The following is a 16,936-nucleotide window of genomic DNA, read 5'->3' on the forward strand; positions in this document are numbered from 1 at the left end:
AAACAAACAGAAGAAAGCAGATTAAAAGAACCACATCATGCACCCAGTCTAAGCGGGGCTGGACCTCAGTCAAGAGGTCAATAGCCCCAGGCCTGCCGGAATAGCCAGGTTTTGATAGCTTTTCGGAAGGCCATGAGTGGGTAGGGTCCGGATCTCTGGGGGTAGATCGTTCCATAGGGTGGCAACAGAGAAGGCCCTCCTCCGTTGGCGCCGCCAGCCGACATTGTCTAGTTGATGGCACCTGGAGAAGGCCCACCCTGTGCGATCTTATCGGTCTTAGGGAGGTATGCGGCAGAAGACGGTCTCATAGATATCCGGGTCCTAGGCCATGTAGGGCTTTAAAGGTAATAACCAGTACCTTGAATCATGCTCAGAGACCAATAGGGAGCCAGTGCAGCTCGCGGAGGATAGGTGTAGTAATAGGGAGCCAGTATCGCTCGCGCGGCTGCATTCTGGACTAATTATAGTCTCTGAACAGTTTTCAAGGGCAGCCCCATGTAGAGTGCATTACAGTAATCCAGTCTTGAGGTGACGAGGGCATGAGTGACTGTTTGCAGTGCCTCCTGGTCCAAATAGGGCCACAACTGGTGCACCAGGCGAACCTGGGCAAAGGCCCCCCTGGTCACAGCCGACAGGTGATGTTCTAACGTCAGCTGCGGATCCAGGAGGACCCCCAAGTTGCGGACCCTCTCTGAGAGGAGTAAATTTTCTCCTCCCAGGCTTAGGGACGGACTAACTGGGCTGTCCTTAGGGGGCAACATCCACAGCCACTCGGTCTTGTCAGGATTGAGTGCGAATTTGTTCACTCCCATCCAGACCCTAACAGCTTCCAGGCACTGGCACATCACTTCCGAGTATGTTGCCTTAGCCTAGCCACATATTTTACTCTACTCTATATGCATGTTTTTCTTTCAAAACTGCATCATGTTTAATTATTCTAATTTCTTAATTAGCACATAGTAGCCTAGTTTACCTAATGAAAGGTAGCATTGATTGGAAATTTCTTCTATATAATTTAAGTGAAGATGAAAAAGTTACAGGTTTTTGCTGTTATTTTGTTTATGAGAATGGATGTTTTATTTATATATTTATATTTATATTTATATTTATATTTATATTTATATTTATATATATATATATATATATATATATATATATATATATATATATATATATATATATATATATATTGCTGCATGCATGCATTTTCTTGATTGGAGCAGTGATCTAAGATTTAGCATTTCAGAGCAATTGAGATTTAAGTACATTTGCGTTACATCAATGATTGTGCTTAAACTTTTATGCTCCAGTTGAAAAACATAAGATAAGGTTTTGCAGCTGCTTCCCTACTTTACTTTGTTAACTGAAAATATGTGTTGAATACTTCTGCAAGCTATAGTTTAATTAAAGGAACTATTACTATCAATAGTATCTATATTTTGTTTATATGTTAGCTTTATTGCCTTCAAGAGTACAATGTAGAGTACCCTTCAGTCCTTCCTCCAATTTTTTCTCCTTATGACATAGGATGAGATGAGATAATGATCATCCGAAGTCACCAAATAAAACCTCTATGATTGCATGTTGAATTCATAATCATTATCCAACATCTTTAATGTACACGGTGGTGACTATATGGTAGTGTTGCATTGAATATTGACACTATTGAAATAGCTTTTTAATCAAATTCTGGAATAGGAATTAGTTGTAATTCAAAAATGTGTGTGTGTGTCTGTATATAAATATAAATACAAATATAAATATTTGTACATATATATAAACTACTTGCTCCTTTCACATTTAGCTAATATTAATGTCTCATTTTATTTGCTAGCCAAATCACTCAATGTAATAACTATTTATAAATCTTAGGTCTAAGTTCTACTCATAAACAAATGTGTAACTGATGTTTTTTGATTGCAGAAATTAAGCCTCAATATCTAATTTGGACAAAAGACCCAAACAGAGATTAATTTAGGCAAGGGAAGAGGAAATGAAAACACAAGCTGTGGTCTATGTCTGTTTTAACCTCATACAATATTGGAATTATCTTTGTGTTGATTTCTGTGTTGTATTCTAGTTTTCTATTTGATATTTGAACTGTGTAAGGAAAAACAATGTATACAAAACATGAGGGAAGACAATAATGAAGGGAAGGGGAAAGAAAGGAACTAATAGCTTTGGAAAGTAGGTCTTATTTATTCCCAGTTTTGCTGGTATTTGCTGACTTAGGCAGTAAGTGAAGAACAACTTACTCTGTGCATTGTTGTATTTTAAGCATCCTCCCATTGAATGCAGGGATTATAGATTAATTGTACCATTGGCATAACTGGTGAGTCTAACAGTTTAAATTCAGCTAAGCTGCCCAATTACGAAAGTACCCTTCATCTAGCCATAGACATAACTTTCCATCTTTCCAAATTCTTGGCAAATAAAATATGCTGAATTATTGGAGCCTCCATCTTCCACTCAGACCAGCATCTCTGCAATGTCCTGTGCGTGTTTTCCAGGCAACAGAAAGTTAGGGCTGCACTGTTAGATAGCTTTTAAAAGGATCACTGTAGAGAAGAATAACATTTTCAGGTGACCACTGCTATTACACAACACTTTTCTAGGACACATTAAATGATTGAAATTTGTGAGATCTAGAGTTGTGATGGTGAACCTATGGCACATGTGCCAGAGATGGCACACAGAGCCCTCTCTGCTGGCACACGTGCCATTGCCCCAGGTAAAATCTCTGTGGCATTTCTTTCATGATCTTTCTGCTTCACTGCAAATGACGAAACAGAAGCTCACAAAAGAAAAAGATCTTACCTCTTGCCACACGGTCGGTGTTGGGATACCCTGCCGGCCAGCCAATCTCTGGGTCTCTGCTGCATATGCGTCCAAGCGCGCATGCATGTCTGTGCGCACGCACACCTTTCCATTTGGACATGCACGCAGTTTGGGCACTCAGTGTCTAAAAGGTTTGCCATCACTGGTCTAGAGTTTTCTGGAATTCTCAAACTGATAACACAAGATCTGACATATATGTATGTACAGGATACCTAGCCACTAGATACACATATGGGAAACTGATTGTTAATTAAATAGGACTTCATATATTGAGGCAATAAAGCTGCAAGAAGCTGTTTGAGGCAAGCAAGCAGATAATCATGACCTTTATTTTCCTGCTTACAAGGTTCTTCAATATCTGACTGCCCACTGTTAAGGACAGAGTGCTTAGTGGATCTTTTACTCAGATGTGATAACTAAGCTTTGCTTCGATTAATGATGGCCTATTTCATGAGCATCAAAACTAAACAAAGCACTTTCTGGCTTTAGCATGTTCTACAATCAAATAATAGCCTTTGAATCTCCTTTGTTTATAAAATAAATAAAGAGGAGGGTATTCTGCATCAGATATTGTTGTCTGATCATATCTAATTCTATTTCTTACTCGCTTCAGATATTAGTCTTTTTCATCAAATGGGTGCGCCTAAATAATTGTGCTAATATGAGTTGAATCTTTTTGTTGTCTGCTTTTCAACTAAAGGCATATGAGTTTTACATCTCTAAATAGTTATGAAACTTAACAATTGAAAGCAATGTCATTTTCTGAGTAACTGAATATGGTGGCATTTAAAAAAATATAGGTTTCAGTCAAGGTTAAAGGAAAATGAATTAATTTGGTAGTGTTTATATGTTTCAGAAAGTATAAGTGGATATTCAGATGTACTGCTGTTTCTAAATACTTTATACTCCTAGTCTTGTCATTAAAGTAAGAATTACTTCAGTTTCTTAATGTTATAATCATGCTTTCTGCAGATAAATAATATAAAACTTATTTTATACATCAAATTTAGAAACTTCCCATCTCACTCAATATTAGTATACTACTGATGTCCTTTATAATATTTTTGTGCCCAGTGGTACTTAAAAGTCAATCAACGTTGAATTTTCAATACTTCTGTGTTACTTAAGGTGAAGTTTAGGATTCCCACCATTTCGTTCTTTAAAAGGTTGTTGCCCATCTCGCCCATTTTCCCAGCAAAAACTACAATATACTATAGAATGCATAAATGTTTTACCTTACATTTCATAATATATCACCTGCTTTATATGTACAGCTTATTTCATATTTTAAAAATAATAAAAGATATGGATAAGGATGAATTACAACTTTCCTTTTCCCTTGTTACTTCAATATTCTAAGAAATAAGATTTCTTGTCAGTTTTTAATATTCAATTTCAGTCATTTGAATTGCAATCATAAATGATACTCTATAAAGGAAATGTGTTAATCACCTTGTCTGCTAGTTTAAGATGACCAAGTCAAAGTTTTTATACTTCTCTGAACACTTTCTTTCCTTTGTATTCAATTTCATCCAGTGAGTTCATAGTGGTTCATAAAACTGAATCAGTAATTTTCGATGCAGTTCTTTGCCTTGATTGTAATGATGCTTTCATTCTTTGTGCTTCTTTTTCCTTTCTGCAGTTTAAATACTCTTGATGTCTATAGTCTGAATCTAAGGTTTTTAATATGTCTTTTGTGGGCCACCACACTTTTAGCTTTCCACATTTTTGTAATGAATTTTCTTATGTTCAATTATTTTTGAATATAGGTCCAGATGCAAGTCCACCCTAAACTATCTTCCACAGATGATGCTTTGCAGTATGTTGAGGAGTTAATTCTGCAGTTACTAAATATGCTGTGTCAAGCTCAGCCAAGAAGTTTCTCAGATGTAGAGGTACCACTTGTAGTTCATTGTCCAATTCCATTCATTCTTGATGTTCTTCTTGTTGATATACAGGTAGTCCTCAAAACTGATTGTTTAATGACAGCTCAAAGTGGCTGCATTTAGCAACCAAAAATTGTCATAAAACCAGGTCTGATTTGATTTATGACTCTATGACTTCTAATGATAATTCTGGTTTCAATTGTGATCATAGATCACAAAAGACCTAAAGAGACTTACCTGCATTAAGAAATACCCATAATTGAGTATAAAATATGTATTGTATTGTTATTAAATTTTGACATAATTTTGCATTGTTTGTTTCTACGGCTATATTGAAAACTCCTTTGAGATAAAGGAGGGATATGGGGTATGTGAGGTTTAGAAATAGGAAAAATAAGTAAATAAAATGTTATGAAGCAGCAAATTGGGTTGGATCCTTTTAGAGTATGTTGGTATCTGCGACTGCAGATTTTTGCTACTGCAGAAGTTTGCAGTTAGAATGCTAGCTGATTTGAATATGTGGGATCATATTCTGAATAAAATTTTAGCAGCTGCATTACTCTAATTAATGGTTCATATCTTTATATTCAAAATATATTAAAATCTAAAGATCTTAAGAGTATTCCCCCCATTAACTCACCTGTGCATGAAAATAATTGGATGAGGATTTTCTCTTAGTATCTTTGTAAGAGAAGTGGAATGAAGGCATACTTTAGTGACTAGTGACATTGCAGCTTTTAAATGTTCCTCTGTAGGGATATTTGTCTAATGACATTATAACTATTTTTTAAAGATGTCAAATAAGACTGTTATTTGCTTAATTGTTTTTAATGCCTATCAATAGCAATAGACATATATTGGTCCATAATGCTTTAAAGTGCTCTCTGTGCAATTTACAAACGTCAACATATTGCCTCCAACAATCTCTGTCCTCATTTTACCAACTTCGGAAGGATGGAAGGCTGATTCAACCTTGAGTCAGTCAGGTTGAACACATGGCTGTGAGAAGAGTTAGCCTGTAATATTGCATTCTAACCATTGACCACCACAGGTCTTATCAATTGTACATATTTTATTTGAGCCTATCCAATTATATTTCTGTATTAAATAATTTGCTGTACATATTATACATTGTGCTTTGAATGTGAAATGAAATACAGAGTGGAAAAAAAAATCCCTTGCCCCCAAAAGTAGCTTTAGTTACTGAGGACATGGTAATGCAAAATGCTATCTACTGTTTATATATTTAACTGTACTTCCTCTGTGTATTACAAGGATCGTGTCCAAAAAAGTTTTCCTCATCCGATTGATAAATGGGCAATAGCTGATGCACAATCTGCCATTGAAAAGAGAAAGCGAAGAAATCCATTATTTCTTCCAGTAGAAAAAATTCATCCACTCTTAAAGGTAAGTAATATGTACATAATATATAAGATGTTACAAATTCAATAGATTAGGTTTTTTTTTTCAGATAACCAGTAATATTTTGAAAGAGAAGCCAATTTCTTAAAACTTATAAATATAATTTATTTTCCAATCCATCTAGAACTTGTTTAAACTATCTGTCATTCTTAATTAATAAAGTTTGTAATTAGATATCTCCTTATTTTAAGTGGCATTAGTAGCCAGTCAGAAAGTTTGACTGTCAATGTGCTGCTTCTCCCATTACTCCGATGAGGATTAGATGATGGGGAACTCGGAGATACTTCATCAAAGCAAAGATCAGGCATTATCCCTGCCCTTCTTTAGGTTATGAAAAGGATTTCTTCCTTGTTATATGTGTCTGTGACACATGATAATTGGAGATTTGGAACACTTAAACTTGCCTTAGCTCTGGAGAAAGGCTGAGGATTATAGTTTTCATAACAGAATTGGAAGTGATCTCAGAGGTCATATTGTCTAATCATCTTTTTGGGGAGGATCTATTAAAACATTTTGGATAGATGGCTAATGTATCCTTTGTTTAAATACTTCCAGTGAAGGGGAAATGATGCAGATTTCACGATGCAACCTGTTCTACTGGTTGACAGCTCTGTGATATTTCTCTGAAAGAAGTGAAATTATAAACCTATCTCTGTTCCAAGGCATGAGGTTAATATAAGAGTGATCTATTGGTCAATTTGCCATAATAGCCTAATTCCATACTGCCGGCATCGTTTCTAGCTCTAATTGCCTTAGTCTGGGCTGCCTATTATATAAGTTTAGTTTTGTTTTATTCTGTACTCTTCATTGAATTTATAAGCTGCTCAGAATCTTCTAGAATGGGTGGCAATATTAAATAATTTAAATTAAACCTATTTTTATAACCAATACAGATGAAAAATAATATGTATTGTTAGCCAATCTAAATGTAAGATTTAGGCACTCTGGATTTTAATTTTAATTACTTGTTACATATTTCGTATAAATGCATAAATTATATATAAAAAAGAATTAATCTGTGTAATTCTATGGTAAAAATAGCGTATTTTTTGGAGTATAAGACAGACCAAGATTTTGAAGAGGCAATTTTTTAAAAAAGTTTTTGCACTCTGCAGACCTCCCAAAACCAACCCGTTTTTCACAAAAACAGGCCCATTTTTTGTCAAAGCCTCCTTTAGGAGGCTTATAGAGTACTCCTGGGGGCAGGGCGGGGAAGTGAGCAAAAAACAGCCTGTTTTTCACTCATTTCTACCCTCCCCTGCCCCCAGAAGTTCCTGAAGGCTCTGCACGGCCATTTTGGTGAAGGGGTGGGGTTTCGGGAGGCAAAAAATGCTGTTTTCAGTGTATAAGACGCACCCAGATTTTCAGCCTCTTTTTAGAGGGGAAAAGGTGCGTCTTATACTTTGAAAAATACAGTACAATATAATTTAAAAATGAATATGCTAGTTTCCTCACAGTGCTCGTCAAAAATGTGTGCGAATTGCCTGGGAAAAAGAAAACAACGAGAAATGGAAAGCCACCAGATAGGCAAAAAAAATTGAGGCTAGGGAAAAGAAAGCCAAGATGATGGATTTTGACCGTTATAAAGTTATGAAAGCAAAGAAAATGAGAAATGGATCATCAAGCATGAAGTTAAAAAGCTTCAAAAGGCATCTTCTATCAATAAAGCATAAATTGTCAACAAATAATACTTCAATTTCACTTACATGGGAAAAAAATTGAATATGCCATCATCACCAATGTGTCATCTGAGTTACTATACTTCGTTCAATAAAACACTAATACTAAACATTTGGTTAAATAGTGCAGCATCCAATATTGAACAATCAAATTCTGGGTTATATTGGGGACTGCCGGCTCCCAAGGGTATTTGCTCACCCTGTATGCTGCAAGATAGAGAGTTTACTCTGGTTATCAGCTTGTAGGACTCAGGTGTGCCTTCTCAGTCCTGGTCCCTACTCGTTGGAAGGTTTCCCCCACGCCTACCTCCATTGACAAATAGTTGGGTCTGACTTTGTAGTAAGTCAGTTAAGATCTGATCTGTCTCTGGGTGCTTGATTCAGGATGACCACAATTCCCAGTTAGTGAGTATTGTGTATTTCAGTTCAGATTGCCATTTTATTGGTTTATTTGGTTTTTAATGGTCTGAACTCTGTTTATGCCAATCTGAGTCATATTGTCTGAGTTGGGTAGCCATGTACATGTTTCAAATAAATAGATTCTCTTATTGGTGTCAGCAATATAACAGATGTCCAAGCTTTAGAATACTTCAAATTCTTCATAAGTGAAATGGTATAGAAACCAAAGAAGAAAAATCCAAAAATTGTGGCTGGTATTATAGCACTTTATGAAAACTTTAAAAGCAGACATTCAGAAATGAAAAGTAAATCTTTGCTCCTTTGATCCCTCATGGTGTGCTTCCACTATAATTCCTCTAGTATCTACAGAAGGCTGAATAAATTTGTGCACCTGTCAATGTTTATATGTCCTTTGATTGAACAATTTTCCATCTTTAAATGTATACATTTATTAAGTGTGTCTGGGCATAATGAAATATTAAAATAAGTTTATCTCTTTCAGGAAGTCCTGGGATATAAAGTTGACCATCAAGTGTCTGTTTACATTGTAGCTGTATTGGAATACATTTCTGCAGATATTTTAAAATTGGTTGGAAACTATGTGCGAAATATAAGACATGATGAAATTACTAAACAGGACATCAAAGTGGCAATGTGTGCTGACAAGGTATATACAGTCATATTTATAGCTATGTCATCTTGGTACTAGCTGAATTTAGACATGGACATGAGCTTTTGAGAAGTAGGAAATTGGATTCTCATTTGTTTCTCTTAGTGTCATCTTTATAATGTCTATAATAATAATTCTTTATTGTTGGTGCAAAACATATGTACAATGAGATGGATTGAACTCCCTCAGTGCAGCCCCCAACAAAATACAACTCAAAGTGAAGACAAAGAGAGAGAGAGGGGAAAAAAACCCATATCCAATAAATAGATACACCCATGTTACACCCATCCTCCACGAGCTGCACTGGCTCCCTATTGGTCTCCAAACGCGCTTCAAGGTGCTAGTGGTTACTTTTAAAGCCCTACATGGTTTAGGACCTGGCTACCTGAGAGACTACCTCCTGCCACATACCTCCCAACGACCAACAAGATCCCACAGGTTGGGCCACCTCCGGGTGCCGTCAGCCGGACAATGCCGGCTGGCAGCCCCCCGGAGGAGGGCCTTCTCTGTAGCTGCGCCAGCCCTGTGGAACGATCTACCCGTAGAGATCCGGACCCTTACCACTCTCCCGGCCTTCTGAAAAGCCACCAAGACCTGGCTGTTCCGGCAGGCCTGGGGCTGTTGATTAATGTCCAGCCCCACTTAGACAGAATGCATGGTGTGCAATTTTAACAATTGTATTTTTACCTTTAATTTTTTACCTTTAATTTTTAATTGCTTTTTATCTTGTCTGTAAGCCGCTCAGAGTCCCAAGGGAATGGGCGGCATACAAATTTTATTAAATTTCAAATTATATTAACAAACACCCAGTCCCATTACACCAGTGTGTACATGTTACATATTGTGCCGGCCCTGCAAGTCCATAGTACTAGGTAGTTATGATGTTATTTTGCATTCAGGAGTCTGACAGCCCATGGGTAAAAATGGTTCTTCAGCCTGTTTCCGGCTGGCTATGCTTCTATATCTCCTTCCTGATGGTAGGAGGGTAAAGTGCTGACCAAGGTATGAGTCGTCCCTGACTTGGTCCTCCAACATTTTTTCAAAAGGCTGCAGCTTAAAGAGAAAATAATGAACATTTCCTCTGCACTTTCCATTCTTCAGTTGGTAGTTCATGATATTGATCAGTATTTCTGAATGAAATTCTTCGACAGACTCTTGAGATTCTGACTGTTGCACATTTCTGTATAATTTAAAGGTTTCTTAAGCGTCAAATGAGATTGTGATGAAATACCCATTTGAGTAGTTATGCTTATTTAAAGTAAGGTACCATTGCTGATTGTAAAATTTTCCTTCTGCCAATATGATTCTCAGACAAATACTTGCTTATATATTGTATTAATTTTCACATTGACAGTTTTTTATTCAATTGTACACAATATAATATATTTCCTTTTCTGATAGCTGGTATTAAGATCTTCCTCTCTTTCAATTAGGTGTTGATGGATATGTTCCATCAAGATGTAGAGGATATTAGTACCCTGACGTTATCTGATGAAGAACCTTCCACATCAGGAGAACAAACCTATTACGATCTTGTAAAGTCATTCATGGCAGAAGTTCGACAATATATAAGGGAATTGAATCTCATAATAAAAGTTTTTAGAGAACCTTTTATTACCAATGCAAAATTATTTTCAGGGCATGTAAGTACCTTGAATTTATATTTTATTAGAGTGCTAGATTAGGAAAAACCATAATGAGCATACCATCTAAAAATCAAGTGCATATATGCTCTAAACGTATATATGCTTTAAGAATATAATATAGCCACTTGAACCCCAAATTCTGTTGACTATATACATATCTATTATACTTTATTATATATGTATGCCAACTTTCTTCTAGAGTTAAGATCTAGTCATTAATTGAACTGTCTAAAAATTTGATAAAGCTTCTAGAATTCCTCGAGACAGACATAGAACTGAGGTGATCCTACTGACATTATTAAAAACATTTTGAACATACAAATATAAAAAAAATCATCATTAAATGCTCTTGAATAACCTTCATATCATATCAGGACGTCTTTATAGAAAGACTATAAAGTAAAAACAACACCCTCCACAAAAAAAAAAGCCCTGAAAAAAGACATTTTCAAATGAGAAAAGAAGTAGAGGAAAGGAAGAAGAGTTGTCTATGCTTGGTAGCAAATCGTGAATAATAATAAACTATTCAAGATAGTAACTAAGGTGGTAGACTGACTTCAAACAAAGGCATAACAAAATAGCAATAATGGTTCATTAGAATATCTGCAAGATACCACTTACCTGCAAGTAACTTGTGAGGCCACAAAATAGACAAAGTACCATATTTTTCGGACTAAAAGATGCACTTTTTTGTCTCCCAAAAGGGGGTGAAAATGTCTGTGCATCTTATAGACAGAATATTGCCGAAGCCTCGCCCACCTAACAGACATTATTTTTGCCTCCGCACGTCCCTTTTTCAGGCCTTTTTTTTTTTTACATTTTGCGGCCCACTTTGGAGGGTTTTTTTAAATCTGTTTTTGAAGATTTGGGGGGGTCTTTTTCAGCTTTTCTTGGCCCATTTTCAAGGATTTTTTCAGCCCGTTTTTGAGGCTTTTTGGGGCCATTCCCCCCCCCCCCAAAAAAATGGGCCATAAAAAAATGGGCCAAAAAAGCGTCAAAAATGGACCAAGAAAAGCCTCGAAAACATGCCAAAAAAGCCTCCAAAACGGGCTGAAAAAGTCTCGAAAATGGGTAGGGCCCAAAAATGAGGCGCGCAGAAGCCAAAAATCTTTTGTTTTTTTTGTTTTTTAAAGTTTTTTATTTTTAGTTTTCAAAACAGACACAACATAAAAAAATCCTCTTTCTTTACATACTGTAGAAAGTGTATCAGTTGGTTACAAAAAGTTTTCGTGCATTTCTTTCACAGTCACCCATGATTCGTATTCTAGTATTTTAAATCAAATATATTTGTACATATTACCATCATCCTACCCCATTCTCGTTTGACTATAATTGTTTAAACGTCCTTCATCATAAAACATAACTCAAAACTCAAGACAACATACTGGCCTCTCATTTGCTGTTTCTAGTATCCCAATAACACTATTCCTTATGGTCTATTCTAACTAAACATCAATAACATTTAGTAACAAAGGTTTCTAATCTTCCTTTCCAAATCACTGTTTACAGTTTACAGTTCACATCTAATTTCCCCATGTTGTACCCATACCTATATATACATTGTTATCATTATCTCTCCTTTATTTGACTATATCCATTATCATAATTTAGTTCTTTTTTATTAATCTTTATATGTAACCAAACCATTTCTCATCTTCCTTTCATAGGTACCATTCAATATTCATATCCAATTACTACTTGTTATACCAATACATTTGTATATATCCAACTAGTTTTAGGTTAAACACTTTCATCTATCAGCCTGTATCTTTCCAGTAGCGAAACAGTCTCATGTCTTCTGCCATTTGTGGCATCAGTCCTCTAATCATCTCCTTAATCAAGTTTGTATGGACTCTTCTTTGCAACTTCTTGTTTATTGATTCTCTCATGTAATTTCAATGCCCTTCTTCTTTTTCCTTAATCAGCTTGTCTTTAATTGTCAGTGTTGTTATCAATGGTGTCACACCTATGACAGGTAAAAACATGCTTTTTTGAAAACCATCGCCATCTGTTTACTATAGCGTGTGTAAAAGCAACACACGCTATAAATTTTCACAATTCCATTTCAATGTTTCCAATTGCATTGTTATATTGAATTTTCATAGACTTTGATTTCTTTTCATTTTGATTTAATTATTTCGTATGACATTGGTTTGGAATTGAGTTGTGTCGTTTACCATAGCGTTCATTTCATGAGTATAGTATATTCGGGACAATTTGGCCTCTCTCCAGCTTTGTCCCGACGGTCCCTTTATATGTGTGGCTGGGCTGTGGCCGCACCATTTCCCCTTTCCGCCTCTCCTCCGATGAGCTTCAGCCTCCCCCTCCCCTCTCTCCCCTCCTGCCGGGCCTTTGCTGTCTGCGGCGAGGCAGCGCCTGCACCATCCCTCAGCCACCTCCCCCCGTCCTTAAGCCGGCCTCCCCCCACCCAGCCCAGTGAAGCTCCAGAGAAGGCGGAGGTGGAGCGTCTCCTCAGCTCGGCTGGCCGCACACACTCTCCACCCCCCGCCTCACAGCGAGCCAGCTACGGTCAATACGTGTCAATATATAGTCAATAAACGAGTCCCAGCCACAAAAACCGACACAGGACCCAGAACAACACAGGACACCCTCACCAATCACCCTCACCAAACATCAGTTTCATCAACCAATCAAGATGTGACAACACAGCCAACCAATCCATTTAAAGCAACAAAGCCAACATTCCACACACACACACATATTTATAGAAAAACGGCAGCTCTGATCACACTTTGCTCGCACAAGCATGAAGCCAAAGGCACCAGCCTGAAGATGGCTAGTGGGACCTTGTCAAAACGTCGCCAAGATACAATCTTACATGGGAAAAGACCTGAATACGCCAAGACCTACAATACCCATGAAAATCTACGTGTGTGTGTGTGTGTGTGTGTGTGTGTGTGTGTGTGTAAATTCTTAGGTTAAAAAAAGTTAAATCACTAACCACAAATTGAAAAAAATGTTTCTATTTTGCTTCTTACTGTTCTGAGTTTTAAGTAGAAATCTAAAGAAGAGAATCTGAAGAGCCTTGTGCCTAACATGGGAAGAGTGTCTGTGTAGGCTCTAATGAGATAAGTAGTGAAAGTTGAATATGAAGGCCCATTGTGTAGAATACTGTTTCATTATTTCCTATGTAGGATGTCCCATAATCAACAAATTTAGTATTTAAATATCTCAATTCCTATTTCAGTATATATCAAAATATTTGTTTTGCAGGATGTAGAAAATATATTCAGCCGAGTATCAGACATTCATGAACTTAGTGTGAAGTTGCTAGGTCATATTGAAGATACAGTAGAAATGACTGATGAAGGCAGTCCCCATCCATTAGTAGGAAGCTGTTTTGAAGATTTAGCTGAGGTAGGTAACATAATATTATTTATGAATGTGCTACTATGCTCTATTTTCCTATTTTTCTGACTCGGGTATATCATACTTTTTTTTTAAAATGCTATGTTGTCAGCAGTTTCTTTTGGCCCCAAGATTGAAATATGACGTTGCTATACTTTTTAAGTGTATTTAGCAGATTGTGCTGCCTGTGGTTGTAGTTTCACAAAAAAGTTAGTTATCAGGGATTTATAAATCAGTTTCAGTCTTATACAAAACATTTCTTCTATTTAAAGAAAAAAAAACTCATTAGCATGCAAAAACTATTAAATAGATTTGAAAGTAGCGAATTTAGTTTGATTATTAATCTGATTTGGAGATTAATAAAATCACCTTTAGATTGAATCACCAAATCAAACCTTTTCTCAACGCTATTAACAGAAGCGGAAGATGCTTCAGTCAAACAGTGGTTCATTACTTTCAGATACTCTAAATTAAACTTTTGTTTTTGATCTAGTGTTTGTTTTAGGTATTCAATCTTGGTTGCCCTCTGGAATAATTTTTGTTGTATGAAAGACAGAGGAGGTGTGATCATGTTGATTTTCCTGGACTTCTTGAATCCTTCAGTCATTTGATGAAGCTAGGAGTCATTCAATCATTTGACAAGCTAAAGTTCTGCAGTTAAGTCTTAGTGTCATCTTATTTAGTTTACTATGAATTAAACTTCAGTTAGTACAAATACATGACTAGGCTACTGAGGGGAACTGAATAATGTAACCATACAATAACATTGTACAATAATACAATAATATCTCATTACTTTCTAGTATCTCATTGCTTTCTAGACCTAAAGCCCTTTCCTGGCATTGTGCAAATTGATGGAGAGTTCAAGAGAAAGGGAACACACAGTTAAAGCCCCTACCTTTCTCTTCAATGTATAGATCCTAAAGAGGAGCTCTATTTATGTTGCTAGAAGATAGGCTTGTTGAGGACAGATAGTCCTTAAATTATGATGGTAATTGGGACCAGAATTTATGTTGCTGAGCGATGTGATTTTAAAGTGTGATATCATATACCTGCATCACTTAGTGACAGCAATACTGGCAGTCTTTGTTGCCGTCATTATCATGTCCCATTGGTCATTAGGCAAAGACCCATCTTGATCCAAGCCATTCCTGGCTTGATCCTTTTCAGCCTGAGCCTCAGTGAGGTAAGGGACTGCCTCTTCTTTCTCTCCTCCCACTCACATATCTCCCATTCCCATCTCAGCCCTTTTGGCTTCTCTGCACATTAGCATAACTTGGTGCTGAGGCCAAAGAAGAGGTCGAGAGTCTTTAGCAGCTTAACCACCACTACAACCACTGGTCCTCTACTTCTGCCTCAGGACCTCCGGAATTGACAATGAGTGCCACCTCAAGCCCCATGCCATGCCCAGGCACCACAACAGAAGGCCCCAACTGTCCCCACTTCCTTGCAATCCCTGGCCCTATCACACCCACCTGACTCTCACCATGTTGCTGCTGGTATTGACAAGTCACACCTGACCCTGTGCAAGGCAGCTACTGGCTATGCCAGACCTTCTACCCAATGCCACTCACACCATTCTCACAATGCTTTGTAAATCTTTCAGAAAACTTATAAGACCTTCCAACAGTCATGAAAAGATTGTGCCTGCTGATCTTCAACTCACATGCAGGCCATAGGGTGGCTGGGTTTTGGCACTGGGATGACTGGCCACAGGGTGGGGCTTGAGGTGGCACTCCTTGGCTGTGGCAGCACTGGGACTGAAGTAGAGGTCCAGGGGCAAGTGGCAGCTAGGTGAAACTGATGAAATTCCCAGGCCTTTACTTCAGAGATAGGCAGGTGAGGGGATTTAAAGTGTCTCTGCAGTCATTAGAGTGGGTAAGCTGCCAAGTGGTCAAATATGACCACAGGGATGCTTCAATGATCGTAACTTCAGAAACTGGGCATCAGTACAATTCATTCAGTGCTGCCGTAACTTTGAGCAGCTGCTGAACAAATGGTTGTTAAGCAAGGGCTGCCTGTATTTATCTATCTATCTTTATAAACCGTTAGAGAGGGCTGTAAAGCACTGAAAAGCAGTATTTAAGTCTTATTGCTATTGCTAGCAGGAGCTGAAATAAAATAATCCTAGAAATGACATAAGTGAGTCATGTTGTCACTAAGGAAAATGCATCGACATATTCATATAGGGCCCAGATATCAATGTTTACTTAAGAGTAACTGCGGTTCCAATGAAGATACAGGTTAAATACACAAGCATAAGAATCATTCCTCTTTATATGCACATTTTTTGGAGGAAGTCATCACTTCGGAATACAGTAATTCTCTTCCTTCTTATATACTCCTTATATAAAGTCTGAAAAATCAAGGGAATTCCCACATTCTGCTCTGCTACTGGACCCTCCACCCAAATTTAGTTGAATATTTTTTTAATTGATTACTATTGGAATTGGAAAATGTCTAGTAAATATCTGAAATCTTTCATAAAGCTTTATGTTTACTATTTGTCTATGTATTATAATTTCAGATTTTTAAATTTAAAATATTGTAAACAGCACTGTAAACAACCTGTAAACACTGAAAGACAAAAACACCAATAACTTTTTGTGTAGAAATAAAAATATATACAATACATTGAATACGTCCTATCTAAATACTGTATATAAATAATATATATTTGTCAATACAGGGATATCTTTTGATTAATTTAAAGCAATGATATATGAATCATGAACGTTTGAATGTAATTGAATGAAATGAAATTGAAAGACAAAAAAGTTTAAATTGAAAGACAAAAAAGTTAAGTATAAAAAGTGGAAAGAGGGGAACATAACTAAGGCAGAATATCAGCACATAGCCCGAGCCTGTAAAGATGAAATAAGGAAAGCTAAAGCTCACAATGAAGAACAGCTTGCCACAAAGGTAAAAAATAACAAAAAAAGCTTCTTCCAACATGTTAAAAACAAGAAAAAGGTTAAGGAAACAATTGGTCCATTGCTGGGAGAAAGTGGCAAGAAGGTGACAAGC

The 16,936-nt window shown here is 36.9% G+C and overlaps 1 protein-coding gene across 1 annotated transcript in view; it reads left to right on the plus strand.

The window, feature by feature from the left end:
* SOS1 (SOS Ras/Rac guanine nucleotide exchange factor 1) overlaps positions 1-16,936 on the plus strand; it is a 53,801-nt gene that overhangs the window by 1,818 nt on the left and 35,047 nt on the right. The window contains exons 2-6 of the mRNA XM_032215454.1: positions 4,608-4,733; positions 6,000-6,131; positions 8,727-8,891; positions 10,328-10,537; positions 13,775-13,918. Coding sequence (XP_032071345.1) covers positions 4,608-4,733; positions 6,000-6,131; positions 8,727-8,891; positions 10,328-10,537; positions 13,775-13,918 — 777 coding nt within the window. The remainder of the gene's footprint in view (positions 1-4,607; positions 4,734-5,999; positions 6,132-8,726; positions 8,892-10,327; positions 10,538-13,774; positions 13,919-16,936) is intronic.

The sequence above is a fragment of the Thamnophis elegans genome, chromosome 4, assembly GCF_009769535.1.
Source record: "Thamnophis elegans isolate rThaEle1 chromosome 4, rThaEle1.pri, whole genome shotgun sequence".
Classification (NCBI taxonomy): Eukaryota; Metazoa; Chordata; class Lepidosauria; order Squamata; family Colubridae; genus Thamnophis; species Thamnophis elegans.